The sequence below is a fragment of the Arvicanthis niloticus genome, chromosome 1 (assembly GCF_011762505.2).
Source record: "Arvicanthis niloticus isolate mArvNil1 chromosome 1, mArvNil1.pat.X, whole genome shotgun sequence".
Classification (NCBI taxonomy): Eukaryota; Metazoa; Chordata; class Mammalia; order Rodentia; family Muridae; genus Arvicanthis; species Arvicanthis niloticus.
In genome coordinates this window covers 8604185-8619616 of record NC_047658.1, presented here as the reverse complement: position 1 = coordinate 8619616, position 15432 = coordinate 8604185, and the positions used below count along the sequence as shown (strand labels likewise).

The 15432-nt window shown below is 46.1% G+C and overlaps 1 protein-coding gene across 2 annotated transcripts; it reads right to left on the bottom strand.

Moving 5' to 3' along the window:
- Nucleotides 1–4984: 4984 nt before the first annotated feature.
- Znf565 (zinc finger protein 565) lies at nt 4985–15423 on the bottom strand. Of its 2 annotated transcripts, none has more exons than XM_034497683.2 (5): nt 15105–15423; nt 12137–12204; nt 9348–9474; nt 8505–8600; nt 4985–7156 (listed from the first exon to the last, which is right to left on the bottom strand). In XM_034497683.2, the coding sequence occupies exons 2-5, from the start codon at nt 12146–12148 to the stop codon at nt 5880–5882; spliced, it is 1512 nt and encodes a 503-aa protein (XP_034353574.1). In that variant the 5' UTR covers nt 12149–12204; nt 15105–15423; the 3' UTR covers nt 4985–5879. The 2 variants fall into 2 exon arrangements, with proteins under 2 accessions (XP_034353574.1, XP_076787620.1); XM_076931505.1 differs by lacking the exon at nt 15105–15423 and adding an exon at nt 14940–15088.
- Between the last annotated feature and the right edge of the window lie 9 nt (nt 15424–15432).

Genomic DNA, 15432 nt, shown 5'->3' with positions numbered 1-15432 from the left:
AAAGTGTTCCAACTTGTCAGTCATCCGTTTCCGCGTTTGGGTTGACCCCATCGGAATCCGTGTTTGCGGAGACGGTGGCTCAGGGGACCTGCCACTCCCTGGGTATTATCTAGGGTTACCCTGCTGTTATCCGGGAGTCAGTGAGAGCAGAAACAAACGCGTTCTGTCTACAAAATGAGTAGTGAACGTGGCACTTTGAAGCCTTAGTTTCCATATTTGTTTCCTGAGGGCCAAGTCAGGATCTTCCCCAGTTCTTGAGGAAACAAGAAGGCACCCCGATACAGATAAGGATATTTACCAGGCCAGAACTGATTCAAGAAATTAAAAAAAAAAAAAAAAAAAAAGAACCGGGCCAGACCTTTTATTTATTCATTTATTTATTTTACTCAGACTATTTATTTATTTATTTATTTATTTATTTATTTATTTATTTATTTATCGAGACAGGGTTTCTCTGTGTAGTCCTGGCTGTCCTGGAACTCACTCTGTAGACCAGGCTGGCCTCGAACTCAGAAATCCGCCTGCTTCTGCCTCCCAAGTGCTGGGATTAAAGGCGTGCGCAACATTTAAAAGGCGACTCAGACCTTTAATTCCAGCACTTCTGAAACACATTGGTCTACACCATGAGCTCCAGCCCTGCCATGGCTGCTACTATGTAAAAAAAAATAAATAAAAAATAAAAAAAATAAAAATAAAAATTTAAGGGGCTGGAGAGATGGCTTGCTGGCTAAGAGCACTGACTGCTAGTCCAGAGGACCCTGGTTCAATTCCCAGCACCCGCATGGCTGCCCACCAATGTTTGTAACTGCAGTTCCAGGGGATCCAGCACCCTCACAGAGACATGCATGCCGGCAAAACACCAATGCACATAACACAATAAAAAAAAGGACAGTGAACGGATGGGAGGCGGAGAGCGGGGAAGATGGAAAGAGCAGAGGGAGAAAAATGTGGGGGTTTTGTTTTTTCTTTGTTTTTAGCCGAAGTTAGCTTCCTAGACCTTTTCTTTGGGATCCAACCTGAACAGAGGTGAAGACAGCAGCCCACTATTTTTTCCCTCTCTGAGACTGGCCATTTGGGTGGGGCCTCAGGAGTTAGAAGTTAGGCTTAATTACAGATGGATCTACCTAAGTCACCAGGTCTGACTGCTAGTGAGTAGTTCATTTTGCTTTTAATTTTTAGCCTTTTTGTCTGCATAATTAGAGCTTTATTGAGGCAATAAAGTGAGCTCACAGCATAAATCAGTACAGTTTAGAAAAAAGACAGGCAGCTAGCGAGCCAGCTCTGTGGTTGCGCATACTTGCTGTTTGATCCTATAAGGTTGTCCTCCTGTGGCACAGGTGGGCCCTCCTACAACACACAAATGGTAAAATTAATAAACTACAGCAAAAAGAAAGACGCTTGATGGCTGGAGGTTTAAGGAGCAGGAAGGAGTTCAAGGCTAGCCTTGGCTACAGAAAGTTCCAGGCTAGCTAGAGCTACCTGAGACCTTGTCTGTAAAGGAAAACACAGAGGAGGAGGAAGAGAAGAAAGAAGAAAACTGTGTGATTTCCAGAAAATCAAACAAAAGCCATTGTTTGTAGTGGGAACATTTGCATATCTATTTTGTGTGTGCGTGTGTGCAGCACAGACTCGTTCCGGGCAAGCTCACTGCCCTGAAGCCACACCCTAGTCCACAGAGGACGAGCTATGACTTGAGAGTCACATATTTTTGCATGAAGTTTACTTTCACCTGTGTGAAGTGGAAACTTAAGGGTTCTTTGGAAAGTCAGTTGTGTTAGATGGCGTTTCGCTGGGGCAAACACATGAAGGAGTGTTTTCCTGAAGTGGACTCAGGTGACAGACTAAGGCAGACTTGTGAAGGAACATTTCGCTGAAGCAAACAGGAGAGAGGGTGTTCTGCTAAAGCAAGCACGTTAAAGGACACGTGACAGAAGCTGAGCTGGGCTGAGCTGGACTTGGCTTGCTTGCATAGCTAAACGCTTGTTGGTTTCTCGTCTACCCTGATCTTTGTCTCACTGCTGATTCGTGTTTGTTATCCCGACTCTACCAAACTGGACAGCTGGTGTATCCATGAAGTGTTTGCGAGTGGATCGAGCTGCCGCTGCTGACCTGTGAACTGAACTGCCGATTTCCAGACGATACAGATGAAAGTTGTTCCAAAGAACCTTTCTAAACAGGTCCACTTCCCCAATCCTTTCTTTTCCACTACCTCTGGTGGATGTTGGCTAAAACGGAGGTTAAAGCATCTAAGAACCATCATTAAAAATAAGTTTTTAAAACATTAAGTTACACCTACGTGCAATCACACTAACCACACCATATGCATATCATATATACCTACAACACAAAAATGCACCTACACACACACACACATGTATACATAAAACAATAAGTACAGAAGAACAAGGATGTGGATCGGCAGCAGATGGTAGGCACTGCAGCCCGGGGGCCAGGGTTGGGGCTCAGCGACCAATCGCTTGCCTAGTTTGCAAAGTCCTGGATGTAATCTCTAGTGCTGAAAGGGAAAAAGCAGAAAAGCAACCTATGGCTTATGCTTCTAATTCTGGAACTCAGGCTGAGACAGGAGGATTTCACATTCGAGACCCCCGTGGGCTGCATAGGACTGAGTCTCTCTCTCTGACCCTGCAAGGTGTGCTAAAAACGAGGCTTCTCCTTTTGTCCCATGACCACCCTCAGCTCATCACAACAGGCATAAACATCCACACACATAAATCTAAACACTGACAAACCAAACAGGTGGAGGAACAGCGACTAGCCGTTCTCGATGCTGATGTGTAGTTGTGTTTTGTTGTTTTAATGTGTATGGGTGTTTTGCCTGCACATAGGTGCACCATGCCTGCCTTGGGCCAGAAGAGGCCAGAAGAGGGTATCAGATCTCCTCTGCAAGAGCAGCCAGTGCTCTTAACCTCTGGGTCATATCTTTAGTCCCAAGTATACAGGGTTTGATACAGGGTTTCTCTGTATAACCCTGGCTGTTCCGGAACTCATCCCATAGACCTCACAGAGATCTGCCTGCCTTTGCCTCCTGAGTGCTAGGATCAAAGGTGTGCACTTCCACTCTCCACCTCCTCTTCTTCCTTTTCCATTTAATGTACTTTATGTATATGGGTGTTTTGTCTGTAAATGCATTGCACACCAGAAGAGGGTACTGAATCCTATGGGACTACAGTTGGAGATGGTTGTGAGCCACCACATGGGTGCTGGGAATTAAACTCAGAACCTCTGGAAAAGCAGCCAGTGCTTTTAACCATGGAGCCATCTCCTTAGGCTTTTTTTTTTTTTTTTTTTTTTTTTTTTTTTTTTTTTTTACAGGGTTTCTCTGTAGAACTCTGGCCGTTCTGGAACTTGATCTGTAGATCAGGCTGGTCTCGAACTCGGGGAGATGCATGCTACCATGCTCAGCCTGAGAGTCTTTCAACTGGCCCAGGCTGGCCTCTAGCTTGCTATGTAACTAAGGATAGCCTTGAGTTCCTTATCTAACTGCTGTTGTTCGTTGCCCAAGCCCTCCCCTTAAGTTCCCGTCACCCCTATGCTTCCACCACCACAAGTGGCTTTAAGTTAATTAAAGAGATAATTAATAGAGATAGAGCACCTTATAATGTAGCCCTGCCTGGTCTGAAATTTGCTCTGTAGACCAGGTTGGTCTCAGACTCATAGCCAGGCAGCCAGCTGCCTCTGCCTCCTGACTGCTGGGCCACCATACTCAGTTTTCTATGTGGACCTTGAAATGAAATTTTAAAAGTATTTTTGAAACAACTGCAAACTTGACTGGTGGTTGGCTTTTCCTTAATATTCTATCATGAAAATTTTAATGATACATAACAGGTAAGAGATCTCAGCAAATCCCCGCTTCACTACTCACGGTTCATCATAGATCCACCATCTGTGCTCTGCCAACCACTCACGGTTCATCATATATCCACCATCTGTGCTCTGCCCACCACTCACGGTTCATCATATATCCACCATCTGTGCTCTGCCCACCACTCACGGTTCATCATAGATCCACCATCTGTGCTCTGCCCACCACTCACGGTTCATCATAGATCCACCATCTGTGCTCTGCCCACCACTCACGGTTCATCATAGATCCACCATCTGTGCTCTGCCCACCACTCACGGTTCATCATATATCCACCATCTGTGCTCTGCCCACCACTCATGGTTCATCATATATCCACCATCTGTGCTCTGCCAACCACTCACGGTTCATCATATATCCACCATCTGTGCTCTGCCAACCACCAATCCCTGTTATTTCTAGATGTATTTCAAAGTAGGTTACAGGTCAGCATCTTTAGCATCTTTTCCTTTAATTCCTTATATGCCACTAACTAGGCTTCCTGGTCATTGGTTTATATCAAATAACGTGGCATTGCAATTTTAGCTGCTGGGTAGCTAAACTCGCTGGAACTGAAGAGCCCTGGACTTAGAGAGCCTCACTCAATATACAGGAGCCAGGAAAGACCGTGATGTCAGCTTTTGGCCTCTCCATATATGGAACCATGTGCATGTCTACATGCAAACCCCTGCCCCAAGTCAGGCATGGGAGCCCATACCTATACCCCCAGGTTAGGAGGTAGAGACAAGAAGAATTAGGAATACAAGGCTAACCTTGCTTACCTGTGGATTTCAAGGCCATTATGTGAGTCCTTTTATTAAAAAAAAAAAAACAAGCAAGCCCCTAGCATGGCGGTGCATGTCTTTGATCTCAGGACTCAGAAGGCAGAGGCAGACAGATCTCTATGAGTCTAGGGACAACCAATTGATACCCTGTCTCAAATAAAATAAACCAGCAAGCAAGCAAAGGAACAGAAAGTTGCTTGTGGTGAAAGGCAGGTGTAGGAACTGGCTTGCTGCAGCGTCCCAGATTGTAAAACCTGTTTGGTAGCATTGTGCTGCCATCTGGTGGCGAACACATTTAACTGCCCCTCCAACCTGACTCCTTCCACGTACCTGATAATTCTGGATTTATTTTTTACGATTTATTTATTTATATATGTGAGTACTCTGTAGCTGTCTTCAGACACACCAGAAGAGGGCATCAGATCCCATTACAGATGGTTGTGAGCCACCATGTGGTTGCTGGGAATTGAACTCAGGACCTCTGGAAGAGCAGTCAGTGCTCTGAGCCAGCTCTCCAGTCCTGGATTTACTTTTTAAACCCCACTCTGTCACCCCTCTCCTTTGTCCCCCAGACAGGGTCTTGCCACATAATTCAGGCCTGTCTGGAACTTGGGATCTTCACGTTTCAGCCGCTGACTATTGCCAATCTGAAGCAAGTATCACCAAACCAGGCTTAAAATTGTCATTTTAAAACCAATGTTGGAAACCAAATGCTACCAAAGTGCTTTAAGGTATGCCATAAGTTCACGCCTATGAACCTCGTGTGAGGCTGAGGCTGGATGATTTTGAGTTCTAGGATAGCCGAGGCTATATAGAGAGACTCTGCCACAAAACAAAACCCATTAGTATTTCTGTTTGAATGAAGGTGCCAGTTGTGTAACAGAATACATCACCTGATGGTCCCGAGTTCAATTCCCACACCAAACCAATAATCTTTTAATCATGATGGCCATCTATGTGGGATTCTCAGAGACTGAACATATTTTGATAGGTAATAAAAGCCTTTTCTACATTCATATCAAGTTATTTTTAGCACAGGTTTGCTGCTGCTTAGTAACCAGTGAATGAGGAAAAAGGAATGTCCACATTAATGGTCTTTCTCCTGGTATTACATTTTCTGATAACCTGTTACAGATGAGATGAACGAAGTTTTCACAACATTAGTTACTCTGGGGGCGATGTAACCCTGACCAGGTGTGAACGTTGACTAAAGGCCGATCTATGCCGGGACCCTAGTCAGTGTGAATTCGGTAGTGGTCGATGAGCTGTGAGCCATGGATAAAGGCCTGCCCACACTCTTTACATTCATAAGGTTTGATACCAGGATGAATTCTCTGATGTTCAGTAAGTTGTGAACTTCGAATAAAAGCCATTCCACACTCCCTGCATACATAGGGCTTCTCATATGTATGAATTCTCTGATGACGAGTCAGCTGGAATGCTCGAATAAAGGCTTTCCCACACTCCTGACACTCATACGGCCGCTTGCCTGTGTGGATTCTTTGATGCTGAATAAGGTACGAAGTACGACTAAAGGTCTTTCCACACTCCTTGCACACATAGGGTCTGTCACCAGTGTGGACCGTCTGATGCTGCCTGAGCTGAGCATGCTGTCTGAAGGCCTTCCCACATGCCTGACATTCGTAGGGTTTCTCCTCAGAGTGGATCCTCTGATGCCGAGTGACTTCCGAGCGGTGGATAAAGCCCTTCCCACAGTCCTTACATTCGTAGGGCTTCTCGCCGGTGTGGAGCCGCTGGTGTACGGTGAGCTGGGAGTGTTGTCTGAAGGCCTTCCCACATTCTTTACACTGATAGGGCCTAACCCCCGTGTGGATTCTCCAATGGACAGTAAGCTGGGACCCATGAAGGAAAGCCTTCCCGCAGTCTTTACAGACGTGGGGCTTCTCACCTGTGTGAGTTTTTTGGTGCAGGATTAGCTGCGACTGTTGCCTGAAAGTCCTTGCACACTCTTGGCATGCATAAGATTTGACACCAGTATGAAGTCTCTGGTGGAGAGTGAGGTCTGATGGATGACCAAAGGCCTTCCCACACGCCCTGCACGCACAGGGCTTCTCACCTGAGTGGATTCTCTGATGCTGGACAAGGTTTGAGGCTTGACCGAACGCCCTCCCATACTCCGTACCCTCAAAGGGCTTTTCAGCATGATGAGTTTGCAGGTGCTGCTGGGTGAGGCAGCTAACCACTTCCCCTCGCTCACTACATCCGGTCACTCTCTCCGCTGCAGTCCTGCCGTTCCCATGCAGTAGTGTGACAGGTGTGTGACACTTGACAGCACCAACACTTTCACATTGGGTTTCCACTTGCTTGAAGTGACACTCCTGACTTGTGCGCAGTCTCTCACAGCGGTCTGTGCACGCCCAGTCATCGGTGAGGTGGGGGTCCTCAAAGCCACGGTGCTGCTGCCGCAAGCTTCTCATTCCCTCCCATGTGAATGACTCTATTTCAAAAAGCCCTTTCCGGGGAACTCTCTCGCACTTTGTCTCCAAGTCTGAAAAATCAGAGAAAAACAAATACGAGTTGTTTTTTTCCCATGAGTAAAAAAGAAAGAAAGAAACAAAGGAAGGAAAACCACCAGAGAAAATATGGAAATAAAATTAAAAATTTCATCAGAAAACTCTGTCCAAAAAAAAAAAAAAAAAAAAAAAAGAAAGAAAGAAAAGAAAAGAAAAAAGAAAAACAATCCAACCAACCAAATAAAGCTCTTTATAGCCAGTGACTAATGGGCATCTTTTGGGACAACTGGCACAAGCCACCTGGGGCAAGAGAAATCTCGTCTATGAGAAGAGGTATGAGCTGGGACCGCCTGCAGTCAACACTACTATTGGCCCTTGGCATATATCCTGTCTGAGCCTGCAGAGGCAATAAAAGTCCTGTGCCCTGATTGGAGGTGGAGAACTTTCCTGGGTTGTACCAGGAGAACAAGGGTCAATGATGTCGCCTGGGGCACAGTGAACAATGAGCGGACAGCACCCACACTGCACTGCACCTGGAAGCTGACTCTAGAGGAGGAAGGGGTTTTAAAAAAGAACACGGAAGCAGGAAGCAGCCTTCTTTGGAGGCGCAGTTGCAGCTTCCTTGCTTGCACCGCCTCAAGCGAGCAGGTGGGGTGCTGGAGGGCAAGGAGCTGGAGTTCCGGCTGAGGAAGACCAAAGTGAGGAAGGCAGACAACTCATCAAATCTGTACAGACAAACCTATACCTCATGTAATAAAGATGCTAAAAAAAATAAAGGGTGTTTCTTGTTCTTATGGATTGTGTTCTTACATCCATGTATAAGCAACTTTTGTGAATAAATACATACATCCCGGGGGTGGGGGTGGGAAACAGGAGGGGCTGGAGAGGTGGCTCACTGGTTAAGAGCACTGGCTGTTCTTCCAAAGGACCCAGGTTCAGTTCCTTATACCCACACGGTGGTTCATAACCATCTGCAACTCCCGTTCCAAGGGATCAGATACCTTCTTCTGGCCTCCTTGGGGAACAGGCATGTACATGGTGCAGACACACATGTAGGCAAAACACCCATCCACATAAAGTAAAATAAAACAATAAATATGCATGAAATATTTTCCCAAATTGTAGCTACCTGATTTAGCAACAATAGAAGACTGAAGGCATTGGAAGAAAATACCATCTAATACAGAATACTTTTAATTATTTTTATTTTATGTGCTTGGCTAATGCTGACAGAGTCCTTGCTCTTCTCAGTAACTCGGGCCTTTATTCTACAGCAGGGTTTGAGGGCTTCCTGACACTCACCCAGGTTACAGCTGTCAGCTGTACTTACTGCTACCACACTGTTAGCCCATGACTACTCCAACAAGCCCAGGTCTTTCTTACCTGGGTGCCAAGGACGTGTCATAAAATTTGTAACCATCCATGGCTCTTTCCCTTGCTCCAATAAGAGGATGACATCAGGCTTAGAAACAACAAGTCCTGTTTATGGGAAAAGACAAGGCATGATCATACTGTTTAAATTTCAAACTCTGGGGACTGGAGAGATGGCTCGGTGGTTAAAAGCACTGACTGCTATTCCAGAGTATCCGGGTTCAATTCCCAGCACCCACATGGCAGCTCACTATTGTAACTCCAGCTCCAGGAGATCCAACACCCTCATAAAGACACACATACAGGAGAAACAACAACAAACATTACATTTCAAACTCTGGCCAGTCATGGTGGCACATGTCTTTAATCACAGCATTCAGTAGTCAGAGGCAGGTGGATCTCTGTCAGTTCGAGGCCAGCCTGCTCTACATTGTGAATTCAAGGCCAGCCAGGGCTATAGAGAGAGACCTTGTCTCAAAACAGACAAACAAATCCAAAAAATAAAGATAAAATAAAATTCAAACTCTGGGGCTGGTAGGATGGCTGAGCAGGGTGAAGTGCTTGCCAAGCCTGATGACCTGTTTGGTCCCCAGGATCCACACAGTGCACAGAGAGAACCAAATCCTGAAAGATGTCCTCTGACCTCAAGACACATTCAGTAGTGTGTTTATACCATCACGTCTATCACCAAGGAATCAAAACAATACTCATTATTATTGATGTTAATTGTGTGTAGGCAAGGCATGTGATGGACCTTCATCTTAAGATGGAGAGATGGCTCAGCAAACTTCCTCTGCTTTGGTCCCAGGGTGTTATATTTCCTAGGTAGGTGGCCCTGGGTGCTCTAGGCCTTACCTAGTGAGACCAGATGACTGAAGTTCTCCAATGTCACATTTCTGTACAAGTCCCTCTGGGCAGGCTCCATGCACTTCCACTCTTCCTCAGAGAGCTCTACAGTCACATCCTCAAAGGTCACTGTTCTCTGAAACAATACGCTTACACATTATTAGTGAGTTAATTTTTTTCTTTAATTTTTGAGACATGGTCTCACTATGTAGCCATGGCTGTACTAGGGTTCACTTCTTAGACCAGGATGGAATTGAACTCACAGAGCTCTGCTTGCCCCTCTTTTTGAGTTGTGGGATTAAAGGTGTGCACCACCATGTCTGATTCTTTTCTTTCCTTTTCTCTCTCTCTCTCTCTCTCTCTCTCTCTCTCTCTCTCTCTCTCTCTCTCTTTCCTGAGAATTTTCTAAATATGTAAAAGTAGCAGGCTGGAGAGATAGCTCAGTGGTTAAGAGTACTTGCTGGTTTTCCAGAGGGCCCAAGTTTGGTTTCTAGCACCCCTATTGGCAGCCCACAACCACCTGCAACTCTAGCTCCAGGGGATCAGATGCCCTCTTCTGACCTTCAAAGCCCTTGTCTGTCTGTCTGTCTGTCTGTCTGTCTGTCTGTCTATCTACACATACACATAAACAAACAATCTTGTAAAGTGCTTGAAAGTACATAGTGGTTGGTCAGTGGCAGTACGCGCCTTTGATCCCAACACTTGGGAGGCAGAGGCAGGTGGATCTCTGTGAGTTGAGGCCAGCCTGGTCCATGGAGTGAGTTCCAGGACAGCCAGGGCTACACAGAGAAACCATATCGTGGAAAACAAAACACGACAACAAGCAGTGTAACAGCGCCAGTGGTCTACTGCTCCCCTTGTATAATCGTGAGATGAGCCTCGTCTGTGTCCGCTCTTTCCCATTCTCTTTCTTATTTGGGGTGCTGGAAACCGAATCCCGTACCTCACACATGCTAGGCGAGCTCTACTATGCCAGCTTGCTCTCCCATCCATTCAGGAAAATGTCTCTAAAACGTGGGGATGAAGAAAGGCACTCTGGGAGGTGGGAAGCTATAGCTTTCAGTCTGCACCACAGAGTACATGATCAAATATCAATCAATATCCTCTTCTGAGGAGCAGGACTCTCCTGTTTCTCACTCAGACTGGAAAATAAACAAAATCTAGCTGAGCAGGGTCTCATAAATTATTGAAACCATGACCGGGTGTGGTGATGTATGCCTCTTATCCTAGTAGTTGGCAGAGTGGGGTATAAGCAGAGGGTCCAGAGTTCAAAGTCATCTTTGGCTACATACACAGCTGGTTTTGCAAGCAGCCTAAGCTACTCATCTTAAAACAACCCTTCCCCACAGAAAAGGTATCAAAGGCTGCACGCAAATGAAAAGCAGTCTCTCCATTTGTAAGGATGTTTAGATGGCACATTTATGTAACAAATATATTTGTATTTATTTTTTTCATACCATATGCATGTGATAGACGTGGGGTTTTGTTTGTTATGGTTTCTGTATGCGGAGGGAGAGGCGATTCAAGACAGGGTTTCTCTGCGTATCCCTGGCTGTTCCAGAACTCTATAGACTAGGCTAGCTTTGATTGAACTCAGAGATCTGCCTGCCTCTGCCTTCCAAATGCTGGGATCAAAGGCGTGCGCCATGACAACCAGCTCATGGAAGACATGATTTTATATGTGTGACAGACATGTGTTTTTTTTTTTTTTTTCTTTTTCGAGACAGGGTTTCTCTGTGTAGCTCTGGGTGTCCTGGAACTCACTCTGTAGACCAGGCTGGCCTCGAACTCAGAAATCCGCCTGCCTCTGCCTCCCAAGTGCTGGGATTAAAGGCGTGTGCCACCACCGCCCGGCGACAGACATGTTTTGTATACAGTTTCTGATGGCATGAAATGTGGTTTTTAGTTTATGTGTATGGCTGTTTTGCATGCATATCTTGCATCTATGCGCCATGTGCATGCCTGATACCTGTGGAAGTCAGAACAGGCCTTCTGACCCCTGGAACTGCAGTTAGATGGCTGTGAGCCAACATGTGGGCGTGGGAAATGAATCCGGTGTTCTCAAGAATGGAGTCACCTCTCCAGCCCATGAAATAGGTTTCTTTTTTTCTTTGTTTTCTCTTCTCATCTTTTTGTTTTTGTTCTTTCTTTCCTTCTTTCTTTCTTTTTTCTTTAAGAGGGAGTGACATAAATCAGTATAGGAAAGTCACTGGAGAAGACAATCTCCTCTTCAGTCCCATTAATGGTTTTGAGAAAGTAAGTTTCCATCTTTTTCAAGAGAAGGTACGGCTCTCCTCTGCTCCTCTGTGAGAACACGGTATATGATGCTGAGGAGGAGGCTGAGAGGAGGGAGCTGCGGTTCCTAGCAGGTGTGGCCCTTTCACTTGCTCCCTGTTCACTTGCTCCCTGACAGCAGGCATTTTGGCATAAAGAACACAGGTGTTCACATGTTCTGAAGGGTTAGAAGGCATCACAGGGCTGGTGAAGTCGCTCAGCAGGTAAGGGAACCTGCTACAAAATCTGATGACCTGAGTTTAACCCTGGGATCCACATGATGTCAGGAGAGAACTGAGTCCTGGTCCTGACCTCCACACGGTGCAGCAGCTTGCATACCACACCACTAACCAACCAACCTACCCTTTAGTCCCAGCACCTGGGAGGCAGAGGCAGGTGGATCTGAGTTCCAGGACACTCTGGTCTACAGAGGGAGTTCCAGGACAGCAGTCTCTACACAGAGAAACCCAAACTCAAAAAGCCTAAAACAAACAAACAAATAAAAAAATGAACTTTTGACCTACCTGAAGGGCCATGGCGTTCAGGACAACCTGACCTATTCTGATTTCTCTCTCTGGATAAATGAAGAGTCCTGAAAAAGGAGAATGCAGAAGAGTAAAGCCCCCAATACACTGAGAGACACGCTCAGTCCCAGAACTCTGAGGGCTGAGGCCTGGGTAACATGGCAAGAATCCTGCACTCTGTAAACTCCCCCCCACCCCAATGGAAAGTAAATAAAAGAACAAGAGATACAGGTGAAAATGGCTCCAAACAGAGTGTATTTAAATCACTGGAATAAGAAATGATCTTACAGAGGCACACACACACACACACACACACACACACACACACACACAGAGAGAGAGAGAGAGAGAGAGAGAGAGAGAGAGAGAGAGAGAGAGAGAGAGAGAGAGTTCTTTCAGTTGAAGCCAGCCTGGACTACAGAGCTAGTTCCAGGATAGCCAAGGTTACACAAAGAAACCCTGTATGGTGGTTTGAATATGTTTGGCTCAGGGAGTAGCACTTGTTCTTTGGTAGTGTGGCCTTGTTGGAGTAGGTGTGACCTTGTGGTGTAGGTGTGTCACTGTGGGTGTGGGCTTTAAGGCCCCCACCTTAGCTGCCAGTCTTCTCCTAGCAGCCTTCAGAAGAAGGTGGGGAACTCTCAGCTCCTCCTGCACCATGCCTGCCTTGGTGCTGCCATGCTCCTGCTTTTATGATAATGGACGGAACCTCTGAACCTGTAAGCCAGCCCAATTAAATGTTGTCCTTATAAGAGCTGCCTTGGTCATGGTGTTTGTTCACAGCAATAAAATCCTAAGAGATCCTGTCATGAAAAACCCTCTCCACCCCCACCCCACCCCCGCCAACACAAAAAAAAAAAAAAAAAAAAAAAAAAAAAAAAGGTTTTGGGGAAAGGAGAATAAAACCCAAGGTATTATGAGTTTGGCTTTGGATGGTCAATACCTAACCACTGAGCTATATATAGTCTCAGCTCAGCACCACCTTCTTAGAAAGGGTTGAGAAGAAAGGAATCATGAGTGACCAGGGTACTTTTGGATAGCTGCCTTTTTATCCTACTGTACAGGAAATGGCGGTCAGAGAAGGCTGGGCATTCAGTCCAAGTTCAGTGCCACCTTGTAAAGCTGAGGTCGCTGCTGTCCAGGGCCAGAATCTGCCATTCACAGCGTTAACTGGGTCCAGAACAGTAGCCATAGACACATCACATTGACACACTTGGCTGCTGCAAGATCTGTCACACGAACACATCCACTCATCTACTCTTCACGGTTTAGATATTTTTTTTAATATTTATTTATTTTTTTAAAAGATTTGTTTATTTATGTATATGAATGCTCTATGCACACCTGCATGCCAGAAGAGGGCATCAGGTCCCATAACAGATGGCTGTGAGCCACCACGTGGTTGCTGGGAATTGAACTCAGGACCTCTGGAAGAACAGTCAGTGCTCTTAACTGCTGAGCTATCTCTCCAGCCCTACTTCTTTTAATAATTTATTTTATTTTTATTTTATGTTCACTGGTGTTTTGCCTGCATGTATGTTTGTGTGAGGGAGTCAGATTCCCTGGCACAAGAGTTATAGACAGTTGTGAGCCACCATGTGGTTGCTGGGAATTGAACTCAGGACCTCTGGAAGAGCAGTCAGTTCTGTTAACCACTGAACCATCTCTCCAGCCCTAGAAATATTTATCTTTGTGTGCATGCACATATGTGTGTGCAATGCCATTTATGTGGAGGGCAGAGTAGAGTCTTGGGTGTTGTTGGTTCAAGCCTTCTACCTTGTATTCTGATCACTGCTACACACTCTGGGCTAGTTTATCTGGGAGCTTTTGGAGACTTGTCTCTGAATCCTGTAGGAGCTTGGGCTACAGGAGAACTACAAACACAATATGCCAACTGACTTCTGCCACAAGAACCCTACCCTCATAGGCATCTCTCCAACACCTTCTTCTTTTTTCTGAGACAGGCTTTTTTTGGTTTGTTTGGTTTTTGTTTGTTTGTTTTGTTTTGTTTTTGGAGACAGGGTTTCTCTGTGTAGTCCTGGCTGTCCTGGAACTCACTCTGTAGACCAGGCTGGCCTCGAACTCAGAAATCTGCCTGCCTCTGCCTCCCAAGTGCTGGGATTAAAGGCGTGCGCCACCACCGCCCGGCTGAGACAGGCTTTTGTAATGGATCTCATGCTGCCTTTGATTTGAGATCCTCTTGCCTCAGAAGCCCAAATGCTGGGATTATAGGCGTATATACCACAGCGATTAGCTTCATTTGTCCAGTCTTGAGACGCACAAAGAAACAGTCACAGTTACCTCCATACACCCCGTTCAGTTTGCTTGCCACTGTGGTACAGTCATTTCCCTAACATCCCTAAAGGTCCTCTCTACATAGTCACAATCACACATGGTGGCACGCAGAAGGCACAGTAAGTACTCTGCATCATCCACAGCCGTAACTGAACACTCACTTGGGAGCCAGTCACTCAATAGCAAAGGCACATCGGCACACATACAGCGTTACACACTGTCACAAAGTCCTTTCCCCTCCCTCCCTCTTCTCTCCATGAACACAAGGATACCCACGCAGTGCCGATGCAGAGCCATGGACACGAAACACTGCACATAGTACTACACAAGGTCACTTAATCCAGAGATACAAACACAGACACAGTTACAACTATATCCATACTCCCCAGGAATAAAGGCTACTGAGCACATAACACAATATGGGACCACGGACACCACTTCCGCAATCTGGGATCCAAGATCCCAGAGCACATAACATCTCGTGTCTGCACAGCAACAATCAGATATACACCTTGGAGACAAGTGGTTACACAGCACACTTATAAGCACTCACAACCGGTCATCACTTCAATCAAAGCCACAATTAGAATCCTGCAGCCCGATCTTGCTCCCGCGGACACAGCCCCAAGGTTCGGGACATGCCTCGGCCCCGCCCAGGACTCCCCAGATCACTCACCTTCGTTCTCCTAGAAGGCGTCCGCGTCCGAGTCGGCTAAAGCTAGAGTTGGGAGCAATGTCGGGTCGCTATGGACTCTGGGAAACGTAGTCCACCAAAGCCTCAGCCACGGACAAAGATGGTGTCCTCTCACCTTGGGGTCTGGGCTCAGTGTATTTTTGAGACGCCGCCCGTGAAGTATTAAAGAGGAGATCCCCATTCCACACATTCCACATGGCATGAGCTTATTCGGGTCCAAGTGACAACAAGCTACTCTAAGAAACCCTAAATCACAAGAAGACGCGATCAGGTTTGTGCGTGGGAGACGGATAAGTGATCCGCTATGCCT

Coding starts and splice junctions, on each gene's coding strand:
- Znf565 (XM_034497683.2), bottom strand. Junction 8,601..9,347: donor CAGTCATCTGGTCTCACTAG/GTAAGGCCTAGA, acceptor TCCCATAAACAG/GACTTGTTGTTTCTAAGCCT. Junction 7,157..8,504: donor GACACGTCCTTGGCACCCAG/GTAAGAAAGACC, acceptor CTGATTTTTCAG/ACTTGGAGACAAAGTGCGAG.